Genomic DNA, 15856 nt, shown 5'->3' with positions numbered 1-15856 from the left:
CAAAAAAGTACCTAACCTGCACAGCAAGTTAAAATGTATGCTGAGTATAACTCAGTTGCATTTCTATATCAAACATTTTTAGCAAAATACAAATACATTTACATGCTCAACTAAAAACTAAATAATGCTATGCTAGAATCAAGTCAAATGTGAAAATATCATACAAACATTACTTTATCTTAAACATTTTACTAATAACATTACATGGCAAACTCAATTCATACATTTCCATTTCTCTTTTGACTTATAATACATATTCATTTCATGCTATTTGCTATTTCAATAGCATTTCCACTTCAACATCATTTGCCATTTCAATTCAATAATGCAAGTTTACCATTTACTTTCCCTATTAATACGATTCAAACTTAGACGGATACACAAATCCAACCAACACATCAGTTTGGCACCCAGTGCCTCATCAGATAAATCCAAAGCAAATATTGCGCCCAACATTAAAATAGGTTGACACCTAATGTCTCATTGGTTAAACGAAGAAAATTAAGTATCACCATAACTCAACTTATTATTTATTTTTCCTTTTAATTTCATTGTTAGGTAAATTTTGCAAACGAAGGAAGTTGCGCATGAGTGTTTGACTAGAAATACAATATTGAGATTGGTTATTGTGATAAAGAGTTAAATTGTATAAAAATTTGAAATAGTATAATTTAGTAAAGTTGCGCATTTGGCTTGAACATGAGACAAATCATGCCATATTTTATATGAAATGACATTCAACAGAAGAGTTTTTCTTGAGATCAATAGAATGGAAACTGAACTGAGAATGAAATTAGACTATGGGTTGTTGTAGTAATTGTTGGGCAAAGTTGAGAATAATTATTGAGTTATAGAATCGAGCAAATAAGTAATAATAATTTTCTTTGACTATAAGTCAATGAGATCTAGGCACATTTTCCTTCGAACGTCCCAACTGTGGCTTTCACAATTACTACTTTGGCTGAGCCGATGAACGCAAGGCGCAAATTGTTTATGTCGGATGCCTAAAACTTATATGGTATACGTAAATAGGATTGGGCAAAAATTATAGATGGAAAGTATGATTATAGGGCACGGAAAAAGTATAAAGGATTGAATAGTAGTATAGCGAAATCAATAAACAAAAAATGTTATATAAATTTGGAATGTAATTAATATGACAAAATGAGACAAAATCTAATAAGTTGCATATGTCGTTAGCAAAAAGTGTTAATAAGTTTGTAAAATAGGATTGGTTAGTTAACAATATCGCACTGTTTGTTGGGATACATGGGTATATTAATGTTTTGGATAAACTTTGAAATGAAACATACTTGAATTGATCTAAAGAAGAAATAATCAACTGAGTCCAATTATTTAAATTTCATGCTATATTGAGTAAGTATAGTAATACCATTTGAAATTAATACTCACCAAATGGTCTTTTTCATAGCAGCTAAGTGTATTTGAGATTTGTACTCAGAGTCATCAACATCTAACGACAATCCTAGGGCTCACAAAGTTCGTATTTTGTTTTGTTTCAAGTTGCATGTACTTGTTTTTAGTAAAGCGTCTGCTATAAATATGTATTGTGACATAAAAAATAACTTCTGGTTGCTAAACCATAATATTATTAGTTAATTAAATGTTTTAATGTATATGCTTAGTTTGCCGGTATGTTTAGGAATATCATGGTTATGATTGGGAGATATTGAATATGATATATTTACATTTAAATTTCTAGGGGTTATTACTTAAAATAAGCAGACATGCTGCTGAAATTAAATTTTTTTACCACTACACTACCATCCAATAAAGTGAAATAGTAAAATAAGTTGTTTCCGCATTTGAATGTGACATTTATTCAGATCCTCTAACTGGGTCGGATATAAGGTGTCATATATGGACTACGGTTTGGGATTTTTAAGGTCCCCAACGAATCAAGCAGTTCCTATGGCTGGTTCTTAAAGGCAAATTACTTACAAATGAGGAAAGACGGAAGCATGGTTTCACGGATGATCCATCATGTTGTGTTTGTGTTACGATTGAGGAAAATGTTCTGCATATCCTACGGAACTATCAATAAGCTTGGAGGGTGTGGCTATAGGTTCTTTCCTCTCAGGTACCATCTTCGTTTTTCATACATCTCTCTCTTAATGGATCTGTATGAATTTACAAAACGGTTTCGACTTTCATTTTCACAATGCCTACTGGCCAACGCTCTTTGGAATGGTTATTTGGAGACTATGGAAGCAAATGAATCATTGATTTTTAATGGGCTGCATCTTGAACTCTTTCTTTTCTGAGAACCTGTTGGTTTTGGACTTTAAATATCAGTGAAGGGGAAGTTCCAATTCCAAATGGTAGGACTTGTCAAAACAGATGGCAAGCTCCACTAGTGAATTGGGTCAAGCTAAATATCGATGATAGTTGTTGGTCCAATTTGAATCTTGCTTCAGCAGTGGAGGTGGTTAGAGATCAGCATGGTAAATGGGTTATAGGCTATGGAAGGAACATCGACAGTTGTATTGCGGTTGTGACGGAATTGTGGACGATTTTTGATGGTTTGCAGCTACTTTGGTCCAAAGGTGCCAACCATGTTCTTCTCGAAAGTGATAGCAAAGTAGTTGTCCACGCTTGTACCAATGAAGATGACAGTTATGGGAACTACGCGTTGACCTCGTGCGTCAAGGAAATTCAACATAGGAATTGGACAGTCCATGTTACTCACATTTATAGAGAGTCTAACATTGCTACACATACATTGACAATTCTTACAAGATCCTAGTGTCACGAGCCGCAGTTCAATCTAGCCCCATGACACTAGGATCGAGGATTGCAGGTTCATACAGCTCCAACAACTGTGCTCGTTACTTTGTTAGGCACTGATTCTAGGCCTACATATGCTAAGTAGTTAGCTTTCCTTCTATTTCAACCAAAAAATTATAATTAATATGAGTAAAGGACAAACTTGTCCAGATTAGTTTTTGAAAACCCAATTAAATTGAGCTCAAACCACCCAGGGTAAAGTTAAAATGGAGTACGAAAATAAACGGATTGTTTTCATCGAGCTTAGCCGGTGCCGTTTTGGAGCGAATCACTAGAGAATTGATGAGTCCTGCACGAGGCTTAATCAGAAATGAAACTGTTTGGAGCCCAGGCTGGAATTAGAGGGGTTCGGGCTTTGTTTTCATTTTGCCAATTTCCTCCCTTTCCCTTTGCCGGCGAAGTAACATGGCAGCAGAAGAAAAGGATGTATGGGCAAAAGCCACAAAGTAGCTGATGATTTGTACGAGATTAGAGACACTTTTTTCCCTCAAAACGCCGATGATAAACCTCTAAACTGCAACACGAATCCGATCTCGCTCTCAATCTCCTCGATTCCATTCTGCTGGTATTTCCCTAATCATACTGTCATTTTTTTTTCTTGCTTCAACCAAATGGTTTGGGTTCTACTTTTTATTTATGCTATCAAATTTGTTGCTTATTAATTTGTCGCTGCCATCCCTCTGCGATTACAACAACTCTGCATTGAATGCGGATTTGAAGCTTATTCTTGAGAACACTGTGAAGACTTAAATGCTATTACTAGAAATTTATACAAATGTTTCGGTCTAAAATGTCAGAATTTGGCACTTCTACTAACTCTAAACTATTTTAACTGGATGTTTTACTTGGTGCTTGTGCTCCAATTTTTATTGAGTTTAATACTTGCGCTCTTATAATTTTTTTTTGTTACTTTGACTCGCGACATCAAACTATCATGAAACTTGTTATAGGATTTTATAGAAGTGTACATGTATATATATAAATCGATATAGATGATTAACCATTATGTCATGCCACGCCATGACCGAAATGCTGCATTATCCAAATTAACAGTAGAGTTTTTCTCGATTGTCTTTAAAGTAACTTTTAATGATAGTGTAAGGATTAAATTCGTTAATATTGACTGAGAGAGTCTAAATGGTCAAATTAAAATGGTGAAGGGAGTGAATTCGTACTTCAACCTATATATTTCTGTTAGATTGGTGTTCTTATATATATTTTATCATGTTGGATATAATCTGCTGATGTGCAACAGCACCATTGAATTACAAACAGAAATGGGACCAGAAATTCTCATATTTTCTTTTTTAGCCTTATGTTTATATCAATCTTTTTGGCTCATTAAAACATTTAAGTAAACATCTTTACTACAGAACAAAGAAAATTACCTGCACGGCGTGCAGCATATGAGTATCTACGAGGGAAGATATTAGATGTAGTGCCTGACTATAGGAAGGAAGCAGAGGATCATCTTTCAAAAGCAGTAAGCAGGAACAGAGTGTTCTCTTGTTTTTATGGCTTGCTATAATGCTTGGCTCTGAATAAGGCTTATGCTTTTTATCTAATATTTTTTCTTCTCCAGGTTAAACTGAATCCTTCTCTTGGAGATGCTTGGCTTTGTTTGGGTAACTGCATTTGGAAGAAGGGAGATTTGACTTCAGCAAAGAACTGCTTTAATCTTGCACTAAGCAAGGTTAGAATCCACATTGGAGTTTTTACTTTTAAGTGTGTGTTTTTAGTTATTATGCTTTCTTTATAGTTCATATCAATTAATTGTATGTATTGATTCTGTATCATACAGGGCCCGAATAAGAAGATACTTTGCCAATTATCAATGCTGGAAAGAAGAATGGCTCAAGGCAAGGGATTTTATTCCTTTTTTTCTTCTCAGTCACTTCTGGTTATTCTCTTGTGCATTGTTTCTGGATACTTGTGGAGTTCAGAAGCCAACTTATCTGTTTTTGAACTTAAAATCAGCCTTTTGGGGATTAGCAGTAGTCAATCAGTAATTTTTTAAAGTGTTGTTGGAATGCTTAGCTAGGTGGGTTGTGGAAGTTGAGAATCTGATCCTGAGAAATCAGGCAAAACACAGCAGAATTTCTCTTTCAAAAATGAGTTTATGTTTACTGAGAAATTAATCACAAATGTATTAAAGAATTTCTTTTGATTTATATGGAACCAACTTGTTTGAGCTGATGAACAAATTGGCATGCTTGATATTGGTATAAGCCAACGGGTTTCTTGATCTTCTGTATGTCTTAGCTGTTTTTGATTCCTTATCCATGTCTAAAAGACATCGCTTCCTTAAGGCAGGGTAACTTGCTGCTGGCACATTTGGCAATTTCTATTGGATCCTTGCTTTACTACTAAACCCATAAAATGCTGGATTTCAATGGAAGCAGTTATTATTCTACTTTGACTGAGGGGCAGCTACATTTTTCTTTTGTTAATGGCAGTTTAAAATAAGATACCTATCAAATTGTTGATGCTTTTAGGTCATGATATGTCCTCATTTTTAGTGCTTGGTGTGCACTCCCTCTGTACATTGTTGGTGGCCTAAAGTGGTATGAAGATCAATTCACTTATAGTGCTTTGGAAGCTTGAGCTCGAGGAGGGATCTCATTAAAGAGAATTTCTAAAATTTTAAAATAAAATTATCTTGTTTGGTTACAGAAAATTTTAAATGTCAAAATTCTTTGAATTTGGATGAAAAATATCGAAGGCCAGAAATAATATAAATATGCTTAACTATTGTTACATTAAATTAATGCATTTTAAAGTGCCTTTATTTTACTCTAAGTGGCTGTTTTTAGGTAGTTGAGTATTCATAACTACCTTGAGGGTTTCCCCTCGTGCAAAAGAAATTAAAAAATGACTTGGAAAACTATATTATCAACTATCAAGCAATATGGTTGCTCTTATTTGGGCTTTTTTTCTGGTCTTATCATAAACAAAGATGCTTCATTGTTTCTTACAAAGGTTTTCTGTCTTCTGTAGGTGCGGATAATCAGGCAGAAATGGTTGAGGAAAGCATTCAACATGCCAGGGAAGCCATAACTTTGGATGTCAAGGATGGAAATTCTTGGTGTAAGATTCTTCAAACCTGTATCATGCTTTAAACTTTACGTAACCAATTTTCTTCAGCCTTAAATATGAGTCTGAAGCAGAGTATGACAAAAGTCTGTACCTTCAGTTAGTTTTATATTTTAATTAGGGTAATGGTCAAATTTACCATTTGTATTAGATTGGACATACAAATTTACTACTTTGTTTTTTGGGTGCAATGTTAATTTAAGCTTTTTTTTGGTACATTTCCTGTCACGTAGGGATGAAAAAGAATATTGTGTCAAAAGAATTTATTTTCTGATGCTATTATTTGTTAACAAAGCATTATTAGTTTGTGGTAAAATGTAATTGAACTCTGCAATTTGAGAGGATGAGTTCTTTTCCTAATGTTTTCCCTGAAATATCAAAAGGGAAATGGAAAGAAACAAACAAAAGTTTGTTTTTTATAATTTTTGGTGACATTTAATAAACGTTGCAACTTGTAAAACATTTTTACTTTAAATAACTGTATTCTTAACTTTAAAATGTTGAGATTGCACCAAAAGTGAAAGTATGACGCCATTGAATTGCACCAGGAAAAAAAAGATTAAAATGTACATTTGGAGCTCTGAATTTGGTAGAATACCATAACCTGATATTGTTGCCTAACTTTTATTATGATTAGTGTACAACTCCTATCGAACACAAAAACATTTAAAGTTCTATTCTATGTTTGGTCTCTGAACTATTTTGAGTTGAGCATTTTAGTCCCCCCCCCCCAAAAAAAAAAAAATCCCGAATTCAGTAATTGACTTCAAAACATGTGTTTTCATTTTTCATTATATGTGCATGTTGTTAGAAGATGCCATTATTGCCTTTGCTTTTAATTATTTTAGAAGCCTTTTAAGTTTTAACCATGCAAACTGTGAACGCTGATCATGGAATCATTTTTCTCTGACAGATAATATGGGAAATGCTTGCCTGACAAGTTTTTTTGTTACCGGAACTTGGGATCATAGCAAACTTCTTCAGTCCTTAAAAGCGTACCAAAATGCTGTAAGTTGGTGGCTTGAGAACTTCACTGCAATTTTCAACTATATAGTCTTATCATATGATAGTCAGTGTACCAACAATAATGGTTTTTTCTTTTTCTTAATCGGTTCATATATTTCTACTTACAATATTTATGCAATTATGTTACAATGTATTCATGTTTGGGATGTGGTTTAATTATTGATTGCATGTTCCAGGAAAAAGATGAAAGAATGAAGTCAAATCCGGACCTGTATTTTAATTGTGCAACTGTGAGTTTACTACATCCATCCACCTTTTTCTTTGATCCTATGTCTGGAAAGATGATTCTGAGAGTGAATTTGAATTTCATTTGCTATATAATGAAATGACCACATATGCACAAATTAGTTAAGATTTAATATTGCTATATATTTAAAAGGTATTTAAAGATGAATTTTAAATTCACAGATACCTTATGGATTTTAAATTAACTAGTAATGCTTCTAGCAAATCTGTAAACTTAAAAACGATTCATGAAAGTTATACTTACATATGTTTTACGGCACAATTTACATTAATTCTGAATTTCAAATCCTTTTGTTCAAATCCTTGTTATCAAACATAATCTGAGTGTGTTTCGAATGAAAATCTTGCTGAGAAATAGCTTTTAGATAATGGGTGCCTGATCTCTGTTTATGAAAAATGACTACTACATTGGCATATGGCTCCCTTTTCAGTTTCAAAGACTGATAGGCTGAAAAAATTACTCTCTTGTCAGATGAAATGCATGCCTCACCTTAATAAAGTTATCTTATGCTGTAAACTGGTCGAATAAAGGGTTTTCTTCTCCACATGATAGGATGTGCTGCATGTCATTTCTGCTATGGTTTTTTATGGACTTTCTACGTTCAGGTAAACAAATCTCTAGAGAATTATGATAGGGCACTTGCTGGCTTTGAAGCTGCTGCCTTAAAGGATCCTAGTCTCAATGCTTCTGAAGAGGTTGAAAAGATGGTCAATCTCCTCAACAAACTAGAGATTTTGCTGAGGGTAATGTTTTCTTTTTCCTCTCTGAGAAGCCAATAGAATGGCCATGGATAAATGCCGAATCAGTTATCTTATGCAATGGCCCTTATCTTGGTGATTTATTTTCAATAATCTTTCTCTTTGGAGAAATAACTCCCCATATTCAGACCAGCTTACACAGATTTGTTTCTTTTTTAAATATGTATTTTCAAACCAATGATTTTGACTCATTTGTCTTTGGTTCTATTGTTGTCTCTTCTTAATGATCTTGTGAACATCTATTTCAAATTTGTTGATTTTTCTTCACTTTCACATTGATAATGCTACATGCGTTCATGGATTGCTTTTGAAACAGAAGTGTGGTTAATGCAAACTTGTTTTGTGGAACTGCTAGTGACAAAGTATAGTTTCAGACACTTTCAGTGATTTGGCTATCACAGTATGGGAGAATACTTGCTTTTCCTTACTGTTATTGATTACTGTTGTGTGGTGGTTGTGTAATATCATTTTCCACTGAAAATTTGATAGATAGGTTTGTACAGGGACATTCTAAGTCTAAAAGACTTGCTTCTTTAGCATCCACCATTGGTGCTGTTAATTGTAAGCAACCCGATCCTTCTACTGTGTTTTAGTCATTGGTTTATATAAAGTTCAAGTGAGCTATGTGCTAAAATTCTTATCAATTTTCGGAATACACTGAGTACCTTTTATTTGCATCTTCTTGTGTTAGTGAATTCCTCATATAAAAGGGCAACTCTAGATGCGCTGTCAGAAGGTCTAAATAAAGCAGTTGCTGTACTGGGAAAAGTGCTATTGTTTGTTAAGCATGAGAACATCACCCCCCTGTAAGAGATCTACTTGGATCCCCCATTTGTTCTATTTAGTTTCCTTTTTCAGTGCTTATAAAGTTATCCTATGTTAGCATATATAACTTGTATGACTTGTCCTTCGGAGCCATAATCTCAAGATGTTATGGATGTAAGCAAATTTAAAGATCATTTGCGTTGTTAGATACTCAAAATTTGTGCCATATGGTCAATTTTTCTAAATCGTTAAATGGACTTTCGCAAGCAACTTGCTAGTCTGCAATATTGCGGCAAACTTAATTGCTATTGGGGTTTCTTAGGGGCTAAAAGTAAGTTCCAAGTGGGATCTATATAAAATGTTAGTTCTGCTTCTTGAGATTAAAATGCTAATTGCCAACCAGCAGAATTTGGTGGAGTCTACCTTGTTTTAACCAAGTTATATGCCATTATTATGTGAAGGAAAAAATTCTTTCGACTGAATGAGAGTGCATTGCTGTGAAATAAAATATAGGATCAAATTTGATTTTGTGGGTTGAAAGATGATATAGGATTGCATTTGATACTGTGGACTATATTGTTCTATGAAACTCCCGAGTATACAATTCTGAATAGGATCACCTGAATTGGATTTGAACCAATATCAGGCTATTTTCCTTTCAGTAATTCTGAGGGGGATTTCCCACCCAACCTACTGCCCAGGTAGAGTGGATTAAAGTAGGCACCTGTCTCCTCGAGTACCTTTAATGCCTTGTAATTTCGATGCACCATTCTTTGCTTTTATTTATAAGTTAGATTTTCCTCTCGATTCCTCTTCCTGATGAGTAGTCAAGCAAAATATGAGCTAAATTTATTTTGGTTTAGCAGTTACTTTTTGGTGTGCGATTCTGATCAAAGTTGCTTTGTGCTATCAGTATATGGTATACGCAATGACACGGTAAGTATTCTGCTTCAGTGTTTACATCACCTCAAGACTACTTTTTCTCATTCTTTTGAAATATGGTTCTAATTATCAGTCATTCAGAGCTGTATATATGAATCAATTAAACCTTCTGGTCACAGATTAAAGAAGGAGATCAACTAACATTGTTGGAACCCCATTTCCGTAACATTGACTTTTCTTGGAAAGGAAAGGTATTTTCTCCTAGATTTTACTCTTTTTTTGGTGGGGAGGAGGAGCTCAAAGTATGAACATGCTGCATTGATGACCTGTTCATGAAATCTGTGTTGTTATGGTTCTCATTAAAACTATATATAATTTGCAATCTGAGTAATTTGATGAGTGAAATGATTGCAGTGTTACCAATTCAAGTCAATTCGCGTGGATTTCTTGGAGCAAGTGCTTGTGAATGGCAAAGCTCTTCCCCCACATCAGGCCATTCGCACATCTATTTATGCTCAACATAAACCATAAATGTTGTGTGGAGTTTTAACGATTTATGTGTGCCTATTGTTTACAGTCATTCTTTTTTTAACTTTTTCCTACATTTTTCTCATTTGTCCTACCTTAATACTTTTGTGTAAATAGATCAGCTGATAAACAAGGAAATGAGAGAGATTTATTGTCTGTCATATGGTTTCGATTATGATTGTCACGTTCGTTCATAATTTTCAATGCCTTTTTCTCTTGGCACAAAAATGTCATTTCAGCTGCACAACTATTCCGTCAAATGATGTACATTAATGTTGCAGTATATATACTTTTAATAGTTTCTTTGTGTGGTATGTATTATAATTATAATCAAGAAATTACATATTCGTGCATTCATTATAGAAATTGGCATATTTGTGCATTTTTTTAAAATGTGTGTCGTTTTTTAAATTGATGGAGAATTAGCATTATCCAAAAGATTTCCAAAGAAATCAAGATTTAATTTTTTGATGCTTTATGTTAAATTGAAATTTAATGTTAAAACTCAAGGACGAAAATTTCGATACAATATTGGTAAGTAAGATTGAACTACTAACGGATGAGGGAATATCTCTTAAAAAAAATCTGAAAGGGAAAAACAATAAAAGAAAAGAAAAAGGGCAAGGAATAAAAAGTTGAGAGGTATAGCCAGCTGGCAAGTAAAAGGGAAAGAAGACAAGACAAGGCAAGGCCAGCGGGCTGGCAGGCTGGAGCAGTTGTCTTGTTTTGGGCCCTTTATGAAAATCTGTAAACTCAACATTCCGACCCTCCCCGCCCCTCAGACATTGATTTGTTCGGTCATGCTCTGCCTCTCCTCTCTTAGGATTTTACATCTTTTCTTTCTTTCTTTCTTCCTTCCTTGTTTCTTTTTGTCCTTGTAATACCTCAACATAGTTTAACTACAACAACAACAACTAAATCATAATTTAAATGAGGTTTAATGGTATAAAGTCAAATCCCTATACCCTCCCATTATCAAGAAAATAAAAAAAAAATCATGGAGGAAGATGTCAATTCTTATACTCTTTATGACTAATCTAATTTTAATTTAGTTTAAAGCCTTGCAAAAGGTGGAAAACAAAAGTTGGGTATTAAAAGATAATAATAATAATAATAATAATAATAAAAAACTGGAGAGAGGGGCAGGGGCAAGGGCAGTGGAATTTGGGTGATGGGTAAAGGTGTTGGAGGAGTATATGAACAATCAAAGTCTGACAGCCAAAATGTAGGGTCCAAAGATCTATCCAGTATCAGCAGCTATGCCCCAATAGTGATAGTGGTAGGGAAGTGAGTCTCCCCCCTTGGCCTTGGATAGCCATCCCCATTTCTATTCGCTTGAAAAAGCTCTCTGCATTTTCCTCTCAAAATAAATACATAATCTTAGAGAGGTAGTTCCCACCTAGTCCCCTCTTCAGGGAACATCTCCTTCCCCTTTTCCAACACCTCCCCCCCCCCCTATTATTATTACTCCCCTCCTAATATTCCCTCTCCTATCATTTCTTCTCATTTTTATTTTTATTTTCTTCATTTTAGGTCTCAAGAGATTTGGGGTTTCTTTTTTCATATTATATCAAATACCCAAAAAAATAAATAATGAATTAGATTAAATGTAATACTATTTAGCAAAATAGGTAAAAGATTACCTACAGGATGAGGGACGTTTTATGTAGAAAGGCATTACAGAAGTGATATTTTAACATAAATTTGATTCATACGGCGCTTTTGGCACAAATGTGATGCATTGAACTTTCTCAAACTATAAATGGGATAATACGACAATGGCCCTTAAAGGTTTATCAAATTTGTCAATGTAGTCTTTTCACTTTAAAATTATATTTAAAATATTAAAATATATTAGTTACCTTAAAATTAAAATTATAAAAAAAAAGGTCAACTTGACGTCAACCCAGACTTGTAAATCTTTTGCCACTAATGTTTCACACTTGTCAGTTGATTCTTCTTTTTTACCTACCATATTTCATCTAATGAAAAATAAGAAATCCCCCAAGAGATTTAGATCATAAAATAGATAACAAATATTAAATAAATTAATCAGATTCATCCATTCCAAAATCCCAACCCAACAGAAATTGGCCTCAAATCTATGTAAAAAAAGAAGAACAAATATAATTTAATCTGAGTTAGTAATTGGAATCCCATTTTGTTACATTATATAAATATAATTAACAGAAAGTACAAAAACTTAGAAAGAAGAGAAAGCGAGCTTTGATTGATTTGCAAAGCGCAACAAAAACCGTCAAAAATTATTAACGGGAGAATTGCAGGGAGGGGTTTGGTCTAGTTTTCTAAAAGTTGAAATCTTTTTTATTAGTAGTAAAATATGCTGCTCTATTCAGAGCTTGTCATTTTCAGTCGTCTGGTGGGAGAATCCAGTGTTGAAGGAGACGATGGTGCTGTTGCTGATTGAATCGAGGATGATGGTGATGATGATGTTGATGATGATAAAGTGGACGGTGGGGATGATGACAGATCGTCATCTCCTTCTCTTTGCTTTCTTTTGTTGATTCCTCTTCTTTTTGCTCTTGCTCCTTCTCTTTGTTCTCCCTCTCTTAACTCTGTGGTCGTGTAATCTATTATGCGTTTTACATCTGACAATTTCACTGGTTTCACTATAAAATCCTCTGCTCCTTCCTCTAAGCATCTGTTTATCAACAATTTCAAGATCCATTATTATTTTTTTGAACCCAACTTTTTTCAATGATTCAAGGCCATAAAAGTTGCTTAAAAAAACAATACCTGTCGATTCGAGCTATAACGTTCTCAGATGACATGATTACAACTGGGATTTCTCTAAAAGCTGAAGATTCCTTCACTTTTTTGAGCAATTCGTAGCCGGTCATTCCAGGCATACAATAATCGGTGATAATCAGATCAACCTTCAGACCCTGAAAATCACAATAAAAAAAAGGCTAACGAATGAGCTCAGAAAAATCAATATCCGGGAAATTTTGTGATGAAATTGCAATTATTATTAGTACTCACATCAAAACCATTCGTTTCTTTCTTTTGAATCTCCTCATCTAATCCCAGGTATTGCAAAGCTCTCCTCCCGCTATCCACTGCCGTCACTGCACAAATCCAAAACCAAACCCCCATTCAATTCAAATCCAAACTAATTAATTAAAAAAAAAGAGTTGAAGAAAAAGAAGGGAATCTGGATGAACAAACCTTTACAAGAGGAAATTCTGAGCAAGCGTTCAATGACTTTCCGATCAACGAGGCTATCATCAACGGCAAGAACATGAACTTCTTCAGTATCAGAAGTAGAAAGATCGTAGCCGTCTATCTTCTCCGTCGTCCTCATCCAAGCAACGCCACCGTTCCGGGCCATCTCAGAGACAACAGAATGAAAGAGGGAGATTTCTGTAATGCAAAAAAGGAAAAAGGGAGAGAAGGAAGAGGTGGGCTGTAATAAAACAAGGTTTCCACCCCTGGTTCAATGGTCTGGCATTTTATACGGTGTAATGTTTTTTAAAAGAAAAATGGATATTAAAATATAAAATTTCTCTCTCAAATCAAATCTTTCTCACACTAAGAAATCCCCGCAATCTAATATTTTAATGCAAAAGGAGAGAGGGTTAATAGTCGCTGGGATTCGAAAATCCACTTCGATGCCCTGCCCCCTGGCCCCTGTCCCTTTTCACTTCCCTCTTTCCATTATTTCGTTTAAATATCGTGGTGACAGATAAGATAAATTGGTCAAAAAAAATTATTATTGAGGGACGTGCCAGTGAATGGTCGGAATCGAGCAGGGAAACTGACCGGAGGTCAATGGAGGAAGGCGCCGTCAAATCCGACACATCTCCCGAACCGGCGGCATAAATAACAACAGCTTAAAAATATGTTTCTTTTCTCCCTCTTCAACCGGCTTTGAAAAGACGGATGGAATTGGACAAACAGCATCTTTACTATTTCTAGGAAGGGTGAACACAGATTTTTATTAACAAAAACAAAAACAAAAACATCCTATATTTTCAAAATTAATAATTACCTTTTCTTTTTAATAATTTAAATAAAAATTCTAACTTCCTCGTTGCTTGTTTTTCGCAGGTACCACCCCACCTAGTGTTCTCCCTTTTTTGGTCTATAAATTCTTGTGTATTTATTTAAATACACGTGCTACTGTCCATGATTTACTGTGATTCTCTTAATTCACCATTAATCAACTTTGGTTTATGCCTTCATCACCTCTTCTTCTACCATTCAAGCTTTATGTCTTCTTCTACCCTTTAATTATTAAAAATAATAAATATTATTTTAAACCGCTTATTTAATGCCTGTATACCTTGTATAAATATATGATTTACCCACAACATGCTATAGAGCTGGTATATATTAACTTCTCTAAAAAATTCAGTGACATGGGTGAATATACCCAAATTGAGTAAAGAAGTAAGAATGAAAAGAGGGAATTAGTTAGGGAATAGAAATTAGGAATTGAAAAGAAGAATGAGAGGATAAGGACATGAAATAGAGGTGATCAAAGGGATTTAGGGAATATTAAAAACGCAGAAATGGAGTTGAAAAGGTAGCCAAAACGACAAGAGAGAGAGAAGGGAGAGATTTGGGGGAGTCGAAAACAAATCTGGGGGTGGGGGGGGGGGGACCAACAAAGCTTTTTCTAATCTTTTGGACTGTTCTTTTAAGTTTTGAAAACTGCATATCAAATCTTGGAGATCGCCTTAACCTTGCCTTGAAATCAACAATCATCGGATCCGATCCGATCCGATCCTTAACTCTTACCCCGCCTTTCCTTTTCCTCCCCATTTTTTCTTCTCACGATTTGCCTTTTCTACTTTACTTTTTATTCATTCAAGTTTTATTTTCTTTTCACAATTATTTAAGCTTCCATTCAACCTCTTTTTTAAGGTTTATTAATATATTAAAAAATCTTAAATTATTATCTTTTGTTTAAAACAAGTCAATCTACTTTTTTTAAATTAAATAAACTCATATTATTTATTAGTTCACCAAGCTTCATTAATAGAAAATGATATAAATTTCGAGTTAAATATTGATTAGGAAAATCTGGAGTTAAATTTATTTATAAATATTGAAAAGAAGTTATAATATCTAAAAGAAATTATTACAAAGAAAAACTTTTTCCATTCTTCTCTACTTTGATTCAAGGATCGTCTAGACTTTGATCTAAGATTGATGCGAGTTGCTTCAAGGGTCATCAAGACTTGACTCGTAAACTAGGTCTGGCGAGATACTTGGTTGAAAATTAGACTTCATGGAATTCAAGGGCTTTTGAGACTTGATGTTGAATCAATTATGTTCACTTCAAAGTTTGTTGAGACTTGATTTAAAAAACAATTTTGGACAGAATTTGGATTAAGAGTCTTTGAAACTTGATCTTGGATGGTTCAATCTGCTTTAAGGGTCATCGAGACTTTATCTTAAAAATAAGTTTTTATCTCCTTTATGTTGATGCAAAGAGGCTAACAAGAGCTTTGATCCAAGAGTATTCTAGACTTGATCTTTGATGGAAGGATGGCTTCGCTTCTAAGCTTGATCTTGAAGAAAAAACGGGGGGGGGGGTAGCCTTCTTTCTGTCGATCAAACAAGATAAAAAAACAACTTTCTTTAGAATGGTTGTGTTGTTATTCAAATTCTTTAGAGATTTCTTAGGATTTTGGAGAAAATTTCTAGTTATCAACATATTCTTTTCAAACTTTGATATTTAAACTCAAAGACTTCTGAATTTGTGACGCTATGTAGAATT

The 15856-nt window shown here is 34.2% G+C and overlaps 2 protein-coding genes across 2 annotated transcripts; one reads left to right on the top strand and one right to left on the bottom strand.

Annotated features, from left to right (window-relative positions):
* The first annotated feature begins 3118 nt into the window (after nucleotides 1–3118).
* Nucleotides 3119–10268, top strand: LOC107899006 (tetratricopeptide repeat protein 5). The gene is made up of 13 exons (XM_041091433.1): nucleotides 3119–3254; nucleotides 4164–4291; nucleotides 4391–4501; nucleotides 4610–4667; nucleotides 5806–5895; nucleotides 6815–6909; nucleotides 7104–7157; nucleotides 7780–7917; nucleotides 8436–8493; nucleotides 8624–8738; nucleotides 9564–9633; nucleotides 9759–9830; nucleotides 9994–10268. Exons 1-13 carry the CDS (start codon nucleotides 3119–3121, stop codon nucleotides 10108–10110), a joined length of 1242 nt encoding a protein of 413 aa, XP_040947367.1. The 3' UTR covers nucleotides 10111–10268.
* A 1966-nt stretch (nucleotides 10269–12234) lies between these two features.
* Nucleotides 12235–14199, bottom strand: LOC121215915 (two-component response regulator ARR5). Its single transcript, XM_041090786.1, has 5 exons — nucleotides 14120–14199; nucleotides 13297–14042; nucleotides 13111–13196; nucleotides 12865–13013; nucleotides 12235–12769 (listed from the first exon to the last, which is right to left on the bottom strand). The coding sequence occupies exons 2-5, from the start codon at nucleotides 13457–13459 to the stop codon at nucleotides 12457–12459; spliced, it is 711 nt and encodes a 236-aa protein (XP_040946720.1). The 5' UTR covers nucleotides 13460–14042; nucleotides 14120–14199; the 3' UTR covers nucleotides 12235–12456.
* Between the last annotated feature and the right edge of the window lie 1657 nt (nucleotides 14200–15856).

The sequence above is a fragment of the Gossypium hirsutum genome, chromosome D04, assembly GCF_007990345.1.
Source record: "Gossypium hirsutum isolate 1008001.06 chromosome D04, Gossypium_hirsutum_v2.1, whole genome shotgun sequence".
NCBI lineage: Eukaryota > Viridiplantae > Streptophyta > Magnoliopsida > Malvales > Malvaceae > Gossypium > Gossypium hirsutum.
This window is presented reverse-complemented; position numbering and strand designations above follow the sequence as displayed.